The 16,116-nt window shown below is 34.7% G+C and overlaps 1 protein-coding gene across 5 annotated transcripts in view; it reads right to left on the minus strand.

Annotated features, from left to right (window-relative positions):
* Positions 1-6,308: 6,308 nt before the first annotated feature.
* The window catches only part of STEAP2 (STEAP2 metalloreductase), a 28,914-nt gene continuing 19,106 nt past the window's right edge, over positions 6,309-16,116 (minus strand). For 3 of the 5 annotated variants that reach the window (XM_017889689.1, XM_017889686.1, XM_017889688.1), the window contains 2 exons: positions 13,576-13,740; positions 6,309-11,249 (listed from right to left, as the gene is read on the minus strand). In XM_017889689.1, coding sequence (XP_017745178.1) covers positions 10,962-11,249; positions 13,576-13,740 — 453 coding nt within the window. In that variant the 3' untranslated portion in view covers positions 6,309-10,961. The remainder of the gene's footprint in view (positions 11,250-13,575; positions 13,741-16,116) is intronic. The other 2 variants (XM_017889691.1, XM_017889690.1) reach the window with 1 other exon arrangement.

Raw genomic sequence — 16,116 nt, forward strand, 5'->3', positions numbered from 1 at the left:
AAAGACCACCCACCATGGACTGGTTCTGGCAGGTTTACAGAGACTAAGCACTAGTACATTCATGTCTCTGCTTCTCCTTTTGATGTATAGGGACTTAATGCATTTAAATGTTAAGTTTCCACTCCACAGAGAGCACAGGATGCATGTCACATGCATGTTTATTCAGCACCCCTCTTAGTGAAGACTCACAGCTCCTCTTAAATCTGTTGAATACGTCTGTTTAGCCAACTCATTCGGCATAAAGCTTCTGCTCCAACCCCACCTCCTTCAAAGTGCCTGTTGACTGTCTCTGTGGGAGCATGGGCTTCCCAGCCTGCAGAATGGCCAGCCTGCAGGTTGTAACTCATTATAAGAAATAAAGTCTCCTTTCTAAATTTATAGATCTCATGATTTTTCAGTTGACATGTTGTTGCCTATCCATTGTAGCCTGAATAATAATACAAGAAGGGTCAAGACTATAATAGAAAGCTTCTCATGATGATCATCAGTATAATTTAATAACTCAAACACCATAACTGTGAAAATTAAGAAAACTTTAACTCTTTTAATCTGGTTTTAAACTTTCAAAATTATTCAAGATTTAAATGTACATTTTTGTATCATCCATAGAATTTATGAATTTAAAATCACGCATAAACTCAATGAAAATAAATATTACTTCATTTCTTAGGACTTCTCATTTCTAGAATGGGGTTGATAAGTGATTTTGAAGGTTCATTCTATCTCAGATGCTGAATATTTCTGGCCCTAAAAGAAAAATGGGAACACTAGATTGGGACTGGCAGCACGTGATTGTAAATCCTAGCCAAAGAGGCCGAGTTTTGTTGAGACAGTAGTGAGCACTTCTAGCACCTGTTTCCACACTTCTAGTCATTCGTCCACTTTTCTCATTCTCAGCCTTCTGAAACTGAGATCACTGACACTTGGGGTCAAAGTCTATTAACACTTTTCATTTCTCATCCTGTTGTACTAATCTGTAGTATTTTACATTGTTGACCACTCTCCTCTTTTTCCAACCCCCTTGCCTAGGCTTCCACATTCTGTTTTCCTTTCATCTCTACAGCTACTCATTGGTATCTTTATGGCCCCAATACACTTCTGCTGCACCACTCTGCTACCTAGCTACTGATAGATATCTCTTTAGAACCACTCTTAGGCCTTACATCTAGAGGGCAGTTTAGTAGGTCTAAGGTTGCTTCCACCTAGGGAAAGTACAAACTGTGTTAAGTGTTTTATTCATAAGACCTTAATTGCTGTTACACAGTCCCAGTAAACCACATCAAAAGGAGACCGAAACTACTTGGATGAACACAATGGAGTCCTGTGAGAATGGCATCCCAGACCAAGATGGTGGCAGAGAGCTGACAATTGGATTATTTGCATATCTTTTGTGTGGTCATCCTAGGATCTCAGGATCAGGAAAGATGAAGAGGAGGGAGGGGAAAGGAAAAATTTCCACTTAAGGTAGAGCTTGCCTAGGAGACAGCAACTGACTTTTGTATTTTAACACCACAGGCTGAAGCTGATAAGGGTCTTTAAGCCTCAGTGACCTTAGACAGGCACCTTCCTCACTGGACCTAACTGAAGAGACTTTCCTGACTAGTGAACAATGGGATATTTATTTTATTTAACCAACGGCTTAGAGACCTATATATTCATTCTGCCCTATATCCAGAGTGCCAGTTTCCAATGCTTAATTAGCATAAGCCCCATGAGCTCCCCACTTCTAATATTTAAAAACCCCTGACTTTCCCTCCTCAGTGAAATTCTTCACGGAGTAAGTTCTCTTGCTTGGCAAGTTAATAGACTCAGCTTTGTAATTTTTTTTTTTTTCTAGCTCTAATGGTATTTGTTTACTCATGGACAGATGAGAAGGACTAGGATAGAGAGGTCTTCAAACACCCCACAGCCAGCCATCTTGGGTGAATTACTGGTTTTCCAAAGGTGCTAGCAAGATTCCTCCTGCATAACATTTGCATTATGTTGTACATGCCGCTGTCTTCAGATGGCTAATCCCTATGAAATTCAGTTCACGTGACATTTTCTAGGAAACCTTTACATCCTCTGTGTTGGGTGCCACCTTGTCTGTCATTCTGTTTTTGTACTCATCACATACTAAATGGTATCAACTGGTTCAGCAACTGGATCCCTTCCTACTGTACTGAGATTCTTGACAGTCACTGTGATATGCACCCCAGACCCTCAGCATACTGTCTAGAGCAGTAGTTTTCAAAACCTAATGTGTATCAGAATCATCTGGAGAAATAGTTAAAACAGAATCTTGAGCCCTACCTGCAGAGTCTCTGCTTCAATAAGTCTGGGTGAGGCCCAAGGATATGCGTTTTTAACCAGTTCCCAAACAATGTTGATGCTGTTGGTCTAGAGAACATACTTTGGGACTTCCTGGTGCATATCATACTAGTTACTCAAAAAATGTTCATTAAAAGATTTCAAGGATTACAAATTACTTTTTATTTTGATTTGAAGCCAAATTAAAGCATTTTGTAAGTTATCCAAAGTAAGGTAAATACTCCACATCCTTACTACTCAAAATGGGGTCCTTGGGTTACCTGCACTGGCATTACTAGGGGCTCTGTTAGGAATGAAGACTCTCTTGCCCCATGGTGGACCTACTGACTCAGAATCTCCATTTTAACAAGATCCTCAGGTGATCAGTACACACATCAAAATTTGAGAAGCACTGCTCGTGTGTCTGTGTGTACTTGTGTGTGTGTGTGTTGTCATTATTATTGCTTTGGAGTAGTTTTAACAACCTCCATAAAATTGGCTTTCATTAATTATTCCATTTGTGGATTTTCCAAGTCCTTTGTTCCCAAATAATACTGGGTTTACTTTTCTTCTTGGTAAGTGCACAAAGATTAAGCTTCATAAAAGCTTTAACTGTTTATATTAGGTATGTTGACTTAATTTTAATCATTATTCATTGATTCTTCTGTTATGACACAAAAACACAGAAGGGTGAAAGGGTGAAATGACTACTGAATGAGTAAATTATTTCAGCAAAAAGATAAATAGCAGAGAAACATGAGAAATGAATTATACCTAGAGAAGAGAAATGCTTGAATCTGGTAACAATTCTGCAGAATTTAATATCTCTGTTAAGTTACAAATTGCAATTTCTTAGTAGCACCTGTAGACTTAAAGATTAACTGGAAGTTTTAATAATATATTGACTTACAACTTTTACTTTTAGAAGTAACAAAGAAAGGTAAATATGTTTTAAAATAAATATATTACAAATTGTGGTTCTATTTTCCTTCTGATTTTTTCTTGTTTATACTCTGCCTAATTAGCAGTGTTTAGTAAAATTATAATTATTTCTAATCATATGAATAATTATATATTCTTGAATTAAGAATGTGTCTAATAAGTATTTTAGACTACATATGAATTTGGTAGTCTCTAATGCCAGATGTTCTAAATGTTCAAGCAAATGTTATTCCTTTCTTAATTAGAGTAATTTATTTTAAATAAAGAATGTTTATAGCACATATGAAATCTAATCATAGTTTTTAATAGGTTAGCTTTAGGGAAATTCTATAACAGAAGAAATGCATACAAAACTAGAGTTTATTACACTTAATTTTTTTTTTTTTTTTTGAAACGGCTCACTCTGTCACCCAGGCTGGGATGCAGTGGCATGATCTCTGCTCGCTGCAGCCCCGACCTCCCTGGGCTCAGGTGATCCTCCCACTTCCCACCTCTCACCTCCCACCTTAGCCTCCCGAGCAGCTGGAACTACAAGTGCATGCCACCACGTCTGGCTAATTTTTGTTATTTTTTGTAGAGATGGGGTTTCACCATGTTGTCCAGGTTGGTCTTGAACTCCTGAGTTCAAACGATCTGCCCACTTTGGCCTCCCAAAGTGCTAGGATCACAGGCGTGAGCCCCCACTCCCAGCCTATACTTCACTGTTTTAAAAAACTTTTTCAGGTTGACAGCATAGAAACAAAGCCTAAAAACAAAACAAAAGTAATTACATCTTTCCAACAGAATCATTAATGCACATTTGGGAAGAATGAGTACGTGGAACAGAAAACGAAAGTAAAAGAATAGTCACCCCTGAAGTCAACCATTCTAATGAAAATTATACTAACAATAACCCAAACTGCAAGTGATTTTTAAGTAGGAAGCTGCAGAAACTACTCATGTTTAGTGGAAAAGTAAACAAATTGTAATAAATGAAAAGAAGAATTTATAAAGCGCTACTTTTACCCAATCAAAGCTTCAGTTCCATGACATGGGAATAATTATATGAAAAAAAAGTTCCTGAGATTTTAGAATAACTATTATTGTGTTTAAATGGTGGGTGGTTATAGTGCAATAATCCCAGGATGGAACTGTCTTTATTGTGGAGCAAGATTAATCAGACAAGTTTGTTCCAATGACATTAATTATTTGAGTTCTATATCTAAATTGACTTGTTCTGATTCTGTGAACCTTGTGTTAGTTTTTGAGGACTGCTGTAACAAATACCACAGACTGGGTGCCTTTAACAACAGAAATTTATTTTGTTACAGTTCTGGAGGCTAGAAGTTGAAGACTAAGGTGCTGGCAGGATTGGTTTCATCTTGAGGCATCTCTCCTTGGCGTGCCATCTTCTCCCTTTTACTTCATGTGTTCTTCCCTCTGTGCATGCCTGATTCCTAATCTCCTCTTTTTATGAGGACACCAGTCATATTGGATTAGGGCCCAACTGTATGACCTCACTTTACCTCTTTAAAGATCCTGTCACCAAATACATTCTGAGGTAGTGTGGGAGTTAGGATTTCAGTGTATCAATTTCGAGGAAATTCAATTCAGCCCATAACAGATCCCAATATCTTTTGAATTATAACTTCAATTCTTACAAACAGCAGATTCAAGAATAGAGTATGTTTAATTAAGGCACAAATGGTATTCTTGACTACAGGACACTAATATTTCACACAGTAGTACTAAGTTACTATTCTGATTTAACAGTGTATCACTGTACATTTGATCAATGTGAATCTGCCCATGAGGGGTTTTTCTACTCTCAGGGATCTCAACAAATCTGGATTTTGAGTCTGCAGGGTCCTGTGCCTGACTTTCTCAAAGTCATCATTTGTCTCTTGTTTCACTTCCCATTAGAAGAATCCACTACCTAAAGTATTGTACTAGTCTAGGTTCCCCAAGCCTGCCATAAATAAACACCAACATTCACCTGCTGCCACTCTATGGGGAGTACTATCTCTGAGAAACAGAAGTGAGGAAAAAAATGGAAGTGAGGCAGTAGGAGAAGGGAACACAAACGCAGGTGTTACTGAGCTGGTTATAGTTTGCAACAAGTGCAGTTAATTGCTCAGTCTTTGAGGATATTTTCATGAAGGTCTTCTGAATTATTGCACTTTAGAACACACTATCTGAGGGAAAGGAAGGGAGATTTATCTGCTAGCTTCATTTTGTGCTGCATCTCCTTGTTCAAAGTTCACTCCTTAAGTAGGGTTGCCAGATTTAGAAAAATTTTAAAAAGTCCATGCTTATAATAAAAAGTAATTTCTTGTTTGTCTGCAATTCAAATTTAACTGAGAGTTCTGTATTTTACCTGACAATCCTACTCTCAGGATATTAGCACCTAAGCATTTCCAGGCAGCAGCTGGGGAAGCCAGAACCTCCACGGACAGATCTGGTGCACAGGTACAAAGGTCAGTTTCTCCTTGTCAGTGGCACCGTGTACAGGACTCATCAACATATAGCAGTGTGGCGGTGGTGATAGTGGCAGCAGCAGCAGAAACTCCTCTTTAGGACAACAGGGTAGCGCTAGGCCACTGGCCAGGAGGCAAGGCATGAGGCAGAAACAGTGATGGGAAGGGCATGAGGAAGAGGCAAAAGGTTGTAGGCATGGCTGCATGGATGTGGGGTAATAAAAAACATAATTTTCTATAAAAATGAGTAATGATTTATTATAATATCTCTTTAGTATCCATCATAGACCATATTATACTAGATACTGGGGATTTAGTAGTAAATAAGATAAAATTTCTGCTACCAGGGGGTTTACATAATAGCTTGAATATTGTGTGTGTTCTGATTTAAAGATGCTTAATGAATGCTAGTAAAATGAAATAATGTAATAAAATCAATGTAAATGGAGGTTTTTCTAAATGACTACTTCAGTAAAAACAAACAAAACCCCTCCAAAACTATCACGTATATTGCTTTCTGGATGCTTCTGAAAAGAAATAACTCAGAAAATTATTAGAAGGCCTCCATCAAATACTGGAATTATTATTCAGTAAGAAAAAAAAATCCACGTATATACAACATTTCAAAACAGAAGTTAAAGCATTAAATTACTTTTTATTTAAATGTTTATAAGGCAGTATGAGAATGATAGAAAACATGTGTAATTTGATAGCAATATTTTGGAGATTACAGAGTTTTAGTAATTACCAATTACACAGTTAAAAAGAAGACAATATATTCCAAGCAGATACAAAATATCTAGTGAAAGATCAAGGCAAGAAAATGAGTATAACTAATTGACAATGGAAAATCAATTTTAATGTGAATTGCACATTATCCTTTAAAAGCTTTCAAAAGTAAGAATTATTGCAGTCTAGTTAATTCAGACAGTGTTAAACGGTATCAGGATAAAGAACTGAAGGGCAGAAAGGATTAATTTTCACGTCATGTAACAAACCCAGATTTACAATGGCTTAAACGCAGGAAAAAGCAGTGGAAGTAGGGAAGTAGTCAAGGTCTTTCTGGTCTCTGATCTGCCTTCCTCTTTTTGGGTGTGGCCTTGATCCTCTGGGGACAGCTGCCAGGGCTCCCGTTATATCCACAATGCCAGCAGCAAGATGAAGGGATGAAAAAGGACACATGCTGCCTTCCTTTGAGGAGACTTCATCTCACTAGCCAACACTCAGTCACATGTACACCTAACTGCAAGGACAGCTGAGGAATGTAATGGGCAGCAGCTTTTAAAGAAGTAGAGTCAATAGGAAGACAAATTCCAGTTCCAGCTCAGTCTGAATATCTGCAAAGCTGCAAAAGATCTTTAAAGACAATTTCAAGAGAATATTTCCTTAAAGTTGGCAATTTGGAGATCATACAAAAGCATTTGCTTTTGTGATTTAATTTAGCTCATCTGGCCACTGGAAGAATCCATATAGTTTGCCTTAATTTTGGATGAATGCACGATGGAAATTCAAGAATTTAGAAAGTTAAAAAAACTCAGTATGTTAGGCTGAACAAAACATTTTTAGTATCATATGGACAGAATCTCTGAAAATTAAGCACTGTATAATTTTCTCATACTAAAAAAAACTGTTTAAAGGTAAAAACAGATTGAGTTTCCACTGAAATTATTACATTTCATTTAGGGCTAATCATTTGTACTGAATATATATCAGAATTTGTTTTACTGATTGATGAACAATTGAAGGTAGGGCATCTCATTTCACAACATAAATCTTAACACTGTGAGGTGTGTTATACTATGTATGTATCCTCCTTTAAGTCATGGATTTACAAAATAATTTCAACACATTTTAGGCTGTTTACTTATTTCAAAACAGGGATTTCATAGACTGACACAGGTATAATTAGTTCAGTGTTCACAGTATTCCTAAATAAATATTTACTTATTACATTCATGATACTTTAAAATATCACATTAGAAACTTTAAATATTTCATAAATAAATCTCTTTTTTGGGGGGAAACTCTGTACAGAATTTATTATGAAATAGCTTAATGGCAAGTGGTAATTTAGAAGAATTAAGTTATCATATTAGATAGGAGATATATGAAAATATTTAAAAATTGTGTATATTCTTGAAGCCCTTTTACACAAGTAATTTCTATAATTTGATTGTAATGAAAGTATAATATACCTTAAGTTATTATTATCAGATTAATTTTGAAAGTAAAATTCCTTAATCAAGCCAAGGTTATGCTGCTTTATAAGAAATTAATCAGGTAGTTTAACACTAGAGCTCATTAGCCAACCTGTATTTAGCACAAAATAATCATCTCTGATAAATACCTATAAATATATTTTATTCATACTTTTAAATATTTTACAGTTTAAATAAAAACCTTACATGTAGACAATCTGGGCTAAATTTCCATGTATGTTTTGAAAAATAATGTTAGCATGAATATATTCATATTTAAATATGATTTTAAATATTCTTAATAGAGGAGACATATGAAATATTTACAGAAAAGCTAAGTAGCATGATACAGCTCATGGTTATTTTCCTCATAGGAAAAAAGTTTCTTTATTTTTTTTTTTTTTTTTGCATAGGATTAAGACTGAGTATCTTTTCTACATTCTTTTAATTTTCTAAAGGGCACTTCTCAAAACACAGACCAGGTAGCAAATCTCCACTGCTCTAAGGTTCTCACCACTACTTTCTCACATCTAGCAATAGTAGAATTCAGTCCAACTTCTGAGGCCAGAAGAATGGTTCAGAAAAATAATGATTATAAAAAAATAACAATTAAGAAAAATAATCACATAGAATTAAAATAAAGCAACTAAACATCATAGTTTTGCATTTTAGAAAAGCATTTAAACATTTAGAATTATATACATTTATTCTAAAACTTCAAAATCATTCAGTTTTTGTAGTACTGAAAAGAAGATAGTGCCATTTGAAACAACAGATGCATCTTTTATACATTTTCACAAAAGTTTGTTTTCATATTTTAAAGGCCTCATTTATCTGTAATAGTGATATTTTTAGAGTATTGGCTACTTAATACATACATGAAACAATATATGCTTTAATGGTCATCTAACTTTTGGGAATATTTCATTTTGTTGTCACATTAAATGGTTGAGCCTAGTATTAACTGGAATTTAAGGAACAAGAAAATACTGAAAATATGCTATTATTTTTATTAGTTCACTATAATAGAATGTTTAGGTATTTGCCCATAAAAGTTATCATTGCCCAACTGAATTCCTACCAAGAACTAACAAGTGATTATCAGGTGGGGAGAAATATAATTAAAATAAAGAAAATAGAGAGCTCAGAAAGTACAAGATAATAACATTCACCAAGAGGAGAACATTAGAGAATCATGAGTGAATTACCAAACTGACAATGCAGTTGTAGGAAAAGAGCCACTGGTGGGAAAGGTAGTCTATACTAAATGAAAGTCTTTTTATTGTTGGCAGCTGGATTCAGTAGTACTTATGTGGGTAAGTTTAGAAATGTTATAATTTCAGGAAGAGGAATGCATATAATTGTATCTTGTCTATAATTTTCTATTTTAATAAAGAAATAGCAAATGGGGGTGGGGGGAATGTAGGACATTCTACGGTTTGAGCAAAATGCAATTAAATGTGGAAGGACAGCACTGAAAAATTTTATGAATAATCTGTATGATTACATGTCTCTAGAGTAGATTTATAATTAGCCACTTACCCTAATATCCTTCATGCTTGTAAATTGCTACCTAATGAATGGTTATTAAGCAGGCAGGAGAACTTCTCAGGAAGAGAAAAGGAGAAGACCAGGTCTACAGAGATTTTTGAAAGACTCTATGGGATCTCAGCAATTTGTTAACACTGCTAGGGCCCTTCACTGCATAGGGAGGCATATGGACTGCCACGGGTCTCCAGGCTCATGTTACAAGCAAGAATAGGGTAACTGTGAATTACCCTACAAGCAGTCATAAGTTTATTATAATAATATTTTTATACAATTTTTGGATGCACCCAACCCACTCTAAAGGATGTCAGTGACTTTATACAAAAGAGGAAGCATCTAGATTGGCATTGTGAACACAATGCATAGGGGTGCGGCGGGAGCTCTAGAGCCTAGTGGTTAAAACCATGGCCTCTGGAATATGACTACCTGGACTTGAATGCTCACTCCACCATTTATTAACTGCATGACCTTTGGAAAATAACTTTTTATCCTTTGGTCCCTCATATGTAAAATGAAGATAATAACTACTCATCTCACGGGGTTGTTCTAAGTATTAAATGGGATAATACAAGTAAAGTACTTAGCACCACGCCTGGCACATCACAATCCCTCAAAGAACATCAGTATAATCCCATACCATAGCAAGTGGTGACTGGTTAAGGTGCGACAAAGGTCAGCTGACAGACTGCTTGTGTGCAAACTTGGTACTTTTGTTCTAAGTATGAACTATTACACAGTTCCCAGGATTGGTAGTGTATTAAGAGATAGCACTTTTGGAGGCCAAATGTTACTGAATCCTCTTCCTGATCAGTATATTAATATGAAAATGAAACTGCTCTGTAACACAATAAAGAATAAAAACTTTCATGAGGTATGTATTATCAGTATGTATTTCATGTCTCCAATATATTTTAAATATAATTTCAGGTTTAATTTGTCTTTTAATTTGTGTCTGTTCATATAATCACATTGCTTCATGCAATTAATTTCATCCTTCAAACCCTATTTTATGATAGAAATATAGGAATGCTATCATGCACCCTTACCTAGATGCTAACATAATGTGTCCTTTCTTAAAAATAACATATAATAATGCATTTCTACTTTTTAAGTTGAATATTAAAATCTTAATCTTCAGAAAAAATGTATATCCATTGAATTATTTTAAAAGCTTAAAATTCTGCTGGTTTGCAAATTGTTTTTAAAATTGTATCTATATTATTAACTGTAAGTATTTTTGCCTGATTATGAAATATAAAGTAACAATAGGGTTACAGTTGGGCAAAACAAAACAAAACAAAACATACCTAAATTACAATAATATATTGACTAGAAAAATTCACATTGGCAAACATGACATTTGTGAAAATTAACTTGAAGAAAACTCTATCACTAATTCAGTTGAAATCTCATTTAACAAATTTCAACCCACGATAATTTGACAGCATACTTGGTAACTGAATGTAGAAGTCATAAAAATAACGGCATGAGTAGAATTTTATATGGCAGCTGTGAACACCATTTATCATCACATTACTGTGACCCTCTCCGGGGAGACATGAGGAATTGTTCCTCCAATACCTTCTTCCAGAAACTGGCTCTTTTCCCAGCCTTTTTTAATTCGTTTTAGCTTTCGGCTTATACATGGAATGAATAAAATGATCTTACCCAGAATTACAACTGAGGGCAAAACAAGAGCAAGAACGAAGTTTGGTGGTGTATAAAATCTGTAGTACTCTTCTTCAAAAGCTCGTTTCCATCCATAAATTAAAACATGGAAAGTACTTATGAGCAGAGCGACATATCCAAGCGTAGACTTGGGCCAGGAGAGAAAGGAAAAGAAACAAAGAATAAGAAACAAATGACTGAAACCCATAAATTAAGTTCAAGATATACCATGTTTATATTTTGATAAAACTATTTTGTCTTAAATTATCAAGTTAACCTTTGTCCTCTACTGAATTAAACAATATTAATATTTTTATATATGCATATATATGTATTATTTATATGCACACCTTATGTTACACAAATAAGGTGCGATTGCATACACTTCAATATTCTTACTACTTCATTTATTTTATCAAGAACATTTTCCTCATGTCATTAAGTATGAAGATGACATTAATACTGTATAATATTCTATTGAATGGATGTGCATAATTTATTCAACCATTCCTTTTTGTTGATAATTTACTGTTTCCAATTTTCCTCAACTATAAATGTCATGTTAGGCCATTTTCCATATTTTGATTTATTTTCTTAGGACTGGTTTCTAATAGTAAGATTATTGGTCAAAACATCTAGCTTTTCCTTAAGGGTACTGATACATACTGCTAAACTCTTCTTTATAAAAATTATTCACATTCCTACCAGTTGTGTATTAAAGACATGTGTGTGTGTGTGTATGTGTGTGTGTGTGTGTGTGTGTGTGTACACATACACATAAATACAGTCATGTGCCACATAAGGGCACTTTGGTCAACTATGGACTGCATATACAACGGTGGTCCCATAAGATTATATACCCTATTTTTACTGTACCTTTTCTATGTTTAGATATGTTTAGGCACACAAATATTTACCATTGTGTTACAAGTGCATATAGTATTCAGTACAGTAACATGCTGTACAGGTTTGTAGCCTGGGAGCAATAGGTCACGGTTTGTATAAATATGCTCTATGATGTTCACATGACAAAATTGCCTCATTGCTCAGAAAGTTCCCCATTGTTAGGTGACACATCACTGTTAATACATACACAGATATATGATAAAATTAAATAAACTCATTTAAAATTATTAAAATTAATTAAATTAAATTAAAATTAAATGAGCATCCTCATGGGCACACGCACACATATACATACTGGTTAATAGGCAGGTATGAAAAATCCTGCAGTATTAATATAAACAATAATTCAAATACAGAGTTTAATAAGAATACTTCAGTTAGGCACTTTACAGGTTAAATTCTAAAAGATCACCATTCTTTAGTTTGCTAAATTATTATGTTTAAGACTGCTTACTTTGAAAAATAGTCTGTTATATAAAAGTAATATTACATCCATATAATGATGTAATGTCTAACTTTACTGAGAAAATATCAACCCTCTGGCAGGCAAAATATTTGCAATTACTCATCTAAATTTATAATGATAATTTGCATCTGCCTAGAACCTTCTATTTCTTTTCAGGTATGTTTAAACTAGCTGTTGGGAAAGTACTCTCCCTTTTCTTCGAAAAGGAAAAATAAATTCAGATAAGCATTATGGCCCTGCTTTGAATGAGATTTTTACATGACCTTAAAAAAAAAAAAAAACAAGCAAATAAGCAACGAAATGAAACAAAACTTAATGTACCACCAAAGGACATGAATTTGTCTACTGTGCTGTAAACCATTTGGATACAACCAGTAGAGATTTTGCAAAAATATAGGAAGGGTCTATGTTTCAGTTATATATTTTTAAAATATGCAACCTTATTATTTAGATATTATTGGAGAGGGTGAATGTTTAACTTATTAAAGAATACAATGGTGGTTTGAAATCCCTTTACAGACATCCATACATATTAGTGTACTACTGATACACTAAATACCTGGACTAACAAAATTCTTAAGGCTGGCTGTGTGTTATAATCCATTAATCTAGTTACCTAGTTTGCCACTGCTTGTGTTTGTATGTGTGTGTATATACACACACATTTCTTTAAAATATTCAGATTGACACCCCCACTTGAGTTCAAATTAATAAGATTTTTCTGGACAGATCAAGATGACTCAAAATATAAAATAATTTTTCATTAACTTGGCTAATAATAAATTTACTTTCAACATTAAATTTGATCTAAGCTCATCCTTCCCCACTTTCATTTTTTTTTCTCTTTTAAGATAACTTTTCATTCTTAACATAGTATACTGGAAGGCAGTGCTGTCAAAGTCTTCCAATACAATCATCTACTGACTGGTGTTTCACTTACTTAACCAGAGCAGTCCTAAGCTGGCTTCCAGCATAATGTATCTAGATGCATAAATACACTCTCAAAGGCACCCTTTTTATAAGGAAAATATTTAAAATTCATTTGTTCTTAACAAGGAAATCCTATCCTGCACAGTCCTTCACCAAACAAAACCCCACATACCTGAATAAAACTGAATTCTCTCCAGTTTAAAGCATTGCTCACTGAAGGGATAGAAGTGACTGCCAGGAGGGAAAGTAAGCCAAGGCTCATTATGCCAAAGGAGATATACATTTCAATTCTCCAAACTTCTTCCTCATTCCAAGAGTTTTCAATATTTGCATGAACCTAACAAGAAAGCAAATGTGAACTTCCTTTGTTTAGTAGAACATTAACTGATTCAGCACAGAGTTCACTCTTGGCATAAGAAGAACCTGGTCATATATGGACATATTTAAGTTGTACTAATTCAATCTAACAAACCATTATAGAGAACATGTTACTGGATGATACTGCTCCAGGTGTAGGGGAAAAGAGAATTAAACAAAAGGAGGACAAAACTTTCTCTTTCCTTGTATACGTGCTAGAATAAAGGGGCAAAGCTTTGCCATCACATTTGTAATACATCATCATTACAGGGACTCTGGAGTCCAACACCATAAAATGCCTAGTGGTTGGTTCTAGGGTGACACAAAAGATGTTACTGGAGTTAAACTTAGTTTTGAAGTACTTTTACAAGCTAGTTTAAACTTGGTTGAATATCTGGGATACAGTCTGGCCTTAGTTCAACTTGGATCTAGGCAGGGAATTTCTAAACTACGTCAGTATCTTCTTCCATCACATGAATAATATATCTCTGTTTTGTCTTTCTTCTCATCTTCTCTTCCTAGAAAGCTATGATTTCCCTGGCTATAAAGGCCAATGGAGCTCAAATATTTCTCCACTTGAACTGCCTCATTTAATATGATTCCCAACTCTCCGACTGTGTCATTTATATACAGTATTTTTCCAAACATCTTTTACTTACATTGATAATGTGTATATAATCAAGTCAGACAGTTAACTCTGAATTTGTGGTATTCTGTGTAGGGACTACCTTTAGAAGTTCTATTTACACTCAGAATATAATTAGAGTATAAATCAAGTATTGGACTCCATCAGCTGAAATTTTTTGTTTAAATAAGTATCTATTAATGGAAACCAGATTCTAACTTAACAACAGTTTAACTTTGTCCAATTCCAGTTAACAAAACATACTTAAAATTTAACAACAACAAAAAGCTGCTTCTTAACCATTAGTTCCCTGAGGCAATCATACCATTATCTTGAAAGAGGCCCCAGAGTTCCTACCATCTTCTTATTTGATATCTATACAATACAAAACAACAGCATTACCCAGTGTACTCAGAGACTACAACCTGGATCTACCTGCTCTTCCAGCTCATTCATTCATCCCACAAATGGGCTGTTTGAGTGTCCACAATGTCTAGGCTCAGATCTAGGCACTGGGTATGTATTAGTGAAAAAGATAGACAAAGATCCCTCTTCTCATGAACTTACATTCTGATGGGGGAAGGCAAACACTGGTAAATGTATTTTTAACATGGAAATCAAGTGTGTTAGAAGATGGTTTAAGTGTTATTAAAAAAAGAAAGGTAGAGCAGGGTAAGTCAGCGGGATTCGGAATACTGGTTGGGGTGGAAGCAGCAGCATTTAAAATGTTATCCAGCGTAGGACTCACTGAGAAGGTGAGATCTGGGCAAATGACTGGAAGGAGGTAAGGGAGCCAACTGAGCAACTATAAAAGCCTTAGTATCTCACTAAGAGAAGTGTTGTTGTTGTTGTTTTTTCAGAAAGTGAATGGCTTAAAGGTTATCAATCTACTAATTAGAAAAATATTATTTTAGGTTTTATTGTTGAAACAAGCTTAAGTACTAGATGCCACACACTCGGACTATGATGCCTTCGATCCTTACAAAATGCATATGCTTTTACACATTTGTTTTGGTGCAATGTTCTTGGCTTTCATTGAGAAATGCTATACCAAACAGCTTCAGGGAAACCCCTTAAATTACATTTGTGGATTGGGAATTATGGAGGAAAACCATAGTCTAGCTTATCATCAAGCCCCTTCCACGAAGTGCTCCCTAAGATTTTTTTTTTTTTTTTTTTTTTTGAGAGCTAAGTGCTAGAAAAGCTTCACCTGTGGAACTATTATCTTTTCTGGTTTTTGATAACAAGAGCTTTGTAAATAATAGGGTCTCCTTTCTCATTGTGTTGAAAATCTCAAAGCCAAAAGAGAAGCTGTGTAGACACTCTCAGCAGAGGTGTATTCGGCTTTTTTCTCCTGATCTTGTCTTCCTGTTCTGTTTTGTATTTTTACTAGTTCTAATTTTATTGTATATATTTACTGAGAGTTGCCTCATCATTTTGTGGAGCACGACCAGTTATAAAACATTAAAATAATGAATTGTTGAATACTGAAAGCACTCATTGCAATTATAACATTGAAAAAAGGGGAGAATCCAACCCTCTACGTTTCTGCTTTTATTCTGTAAGGAAAAGGATGGTAGCAGCCTTTACTGGAAATAAGTTTGAATTAGCCACATAATTCTTATGCGAAAACATTGTTTAAAGAACAATTCTTTCCCCTCCCATAGTATACGAAAATCAAATTTCCATTAAAAGGCATGTAAAATTTTATGTTTTATAATTTATACTAAT

Source organism: Rhinopithecus bieti, unplaced genomic scaffold, assembly GCF_001698545.2.
Source record: "Rhinopithecus bieti isolate Rb0 unplaced genomic scaffold, ASM169854v2 scaffold_19669, whole genome shotgun sequence".
Classification (NCBI taxonomy): domain Eukaryota; kingdom Metazoa; phylum Chordata; class Mammalia; order Primates; family Cercopithecidae; genus Rhinopithecus; species Rhinopithecus bieti.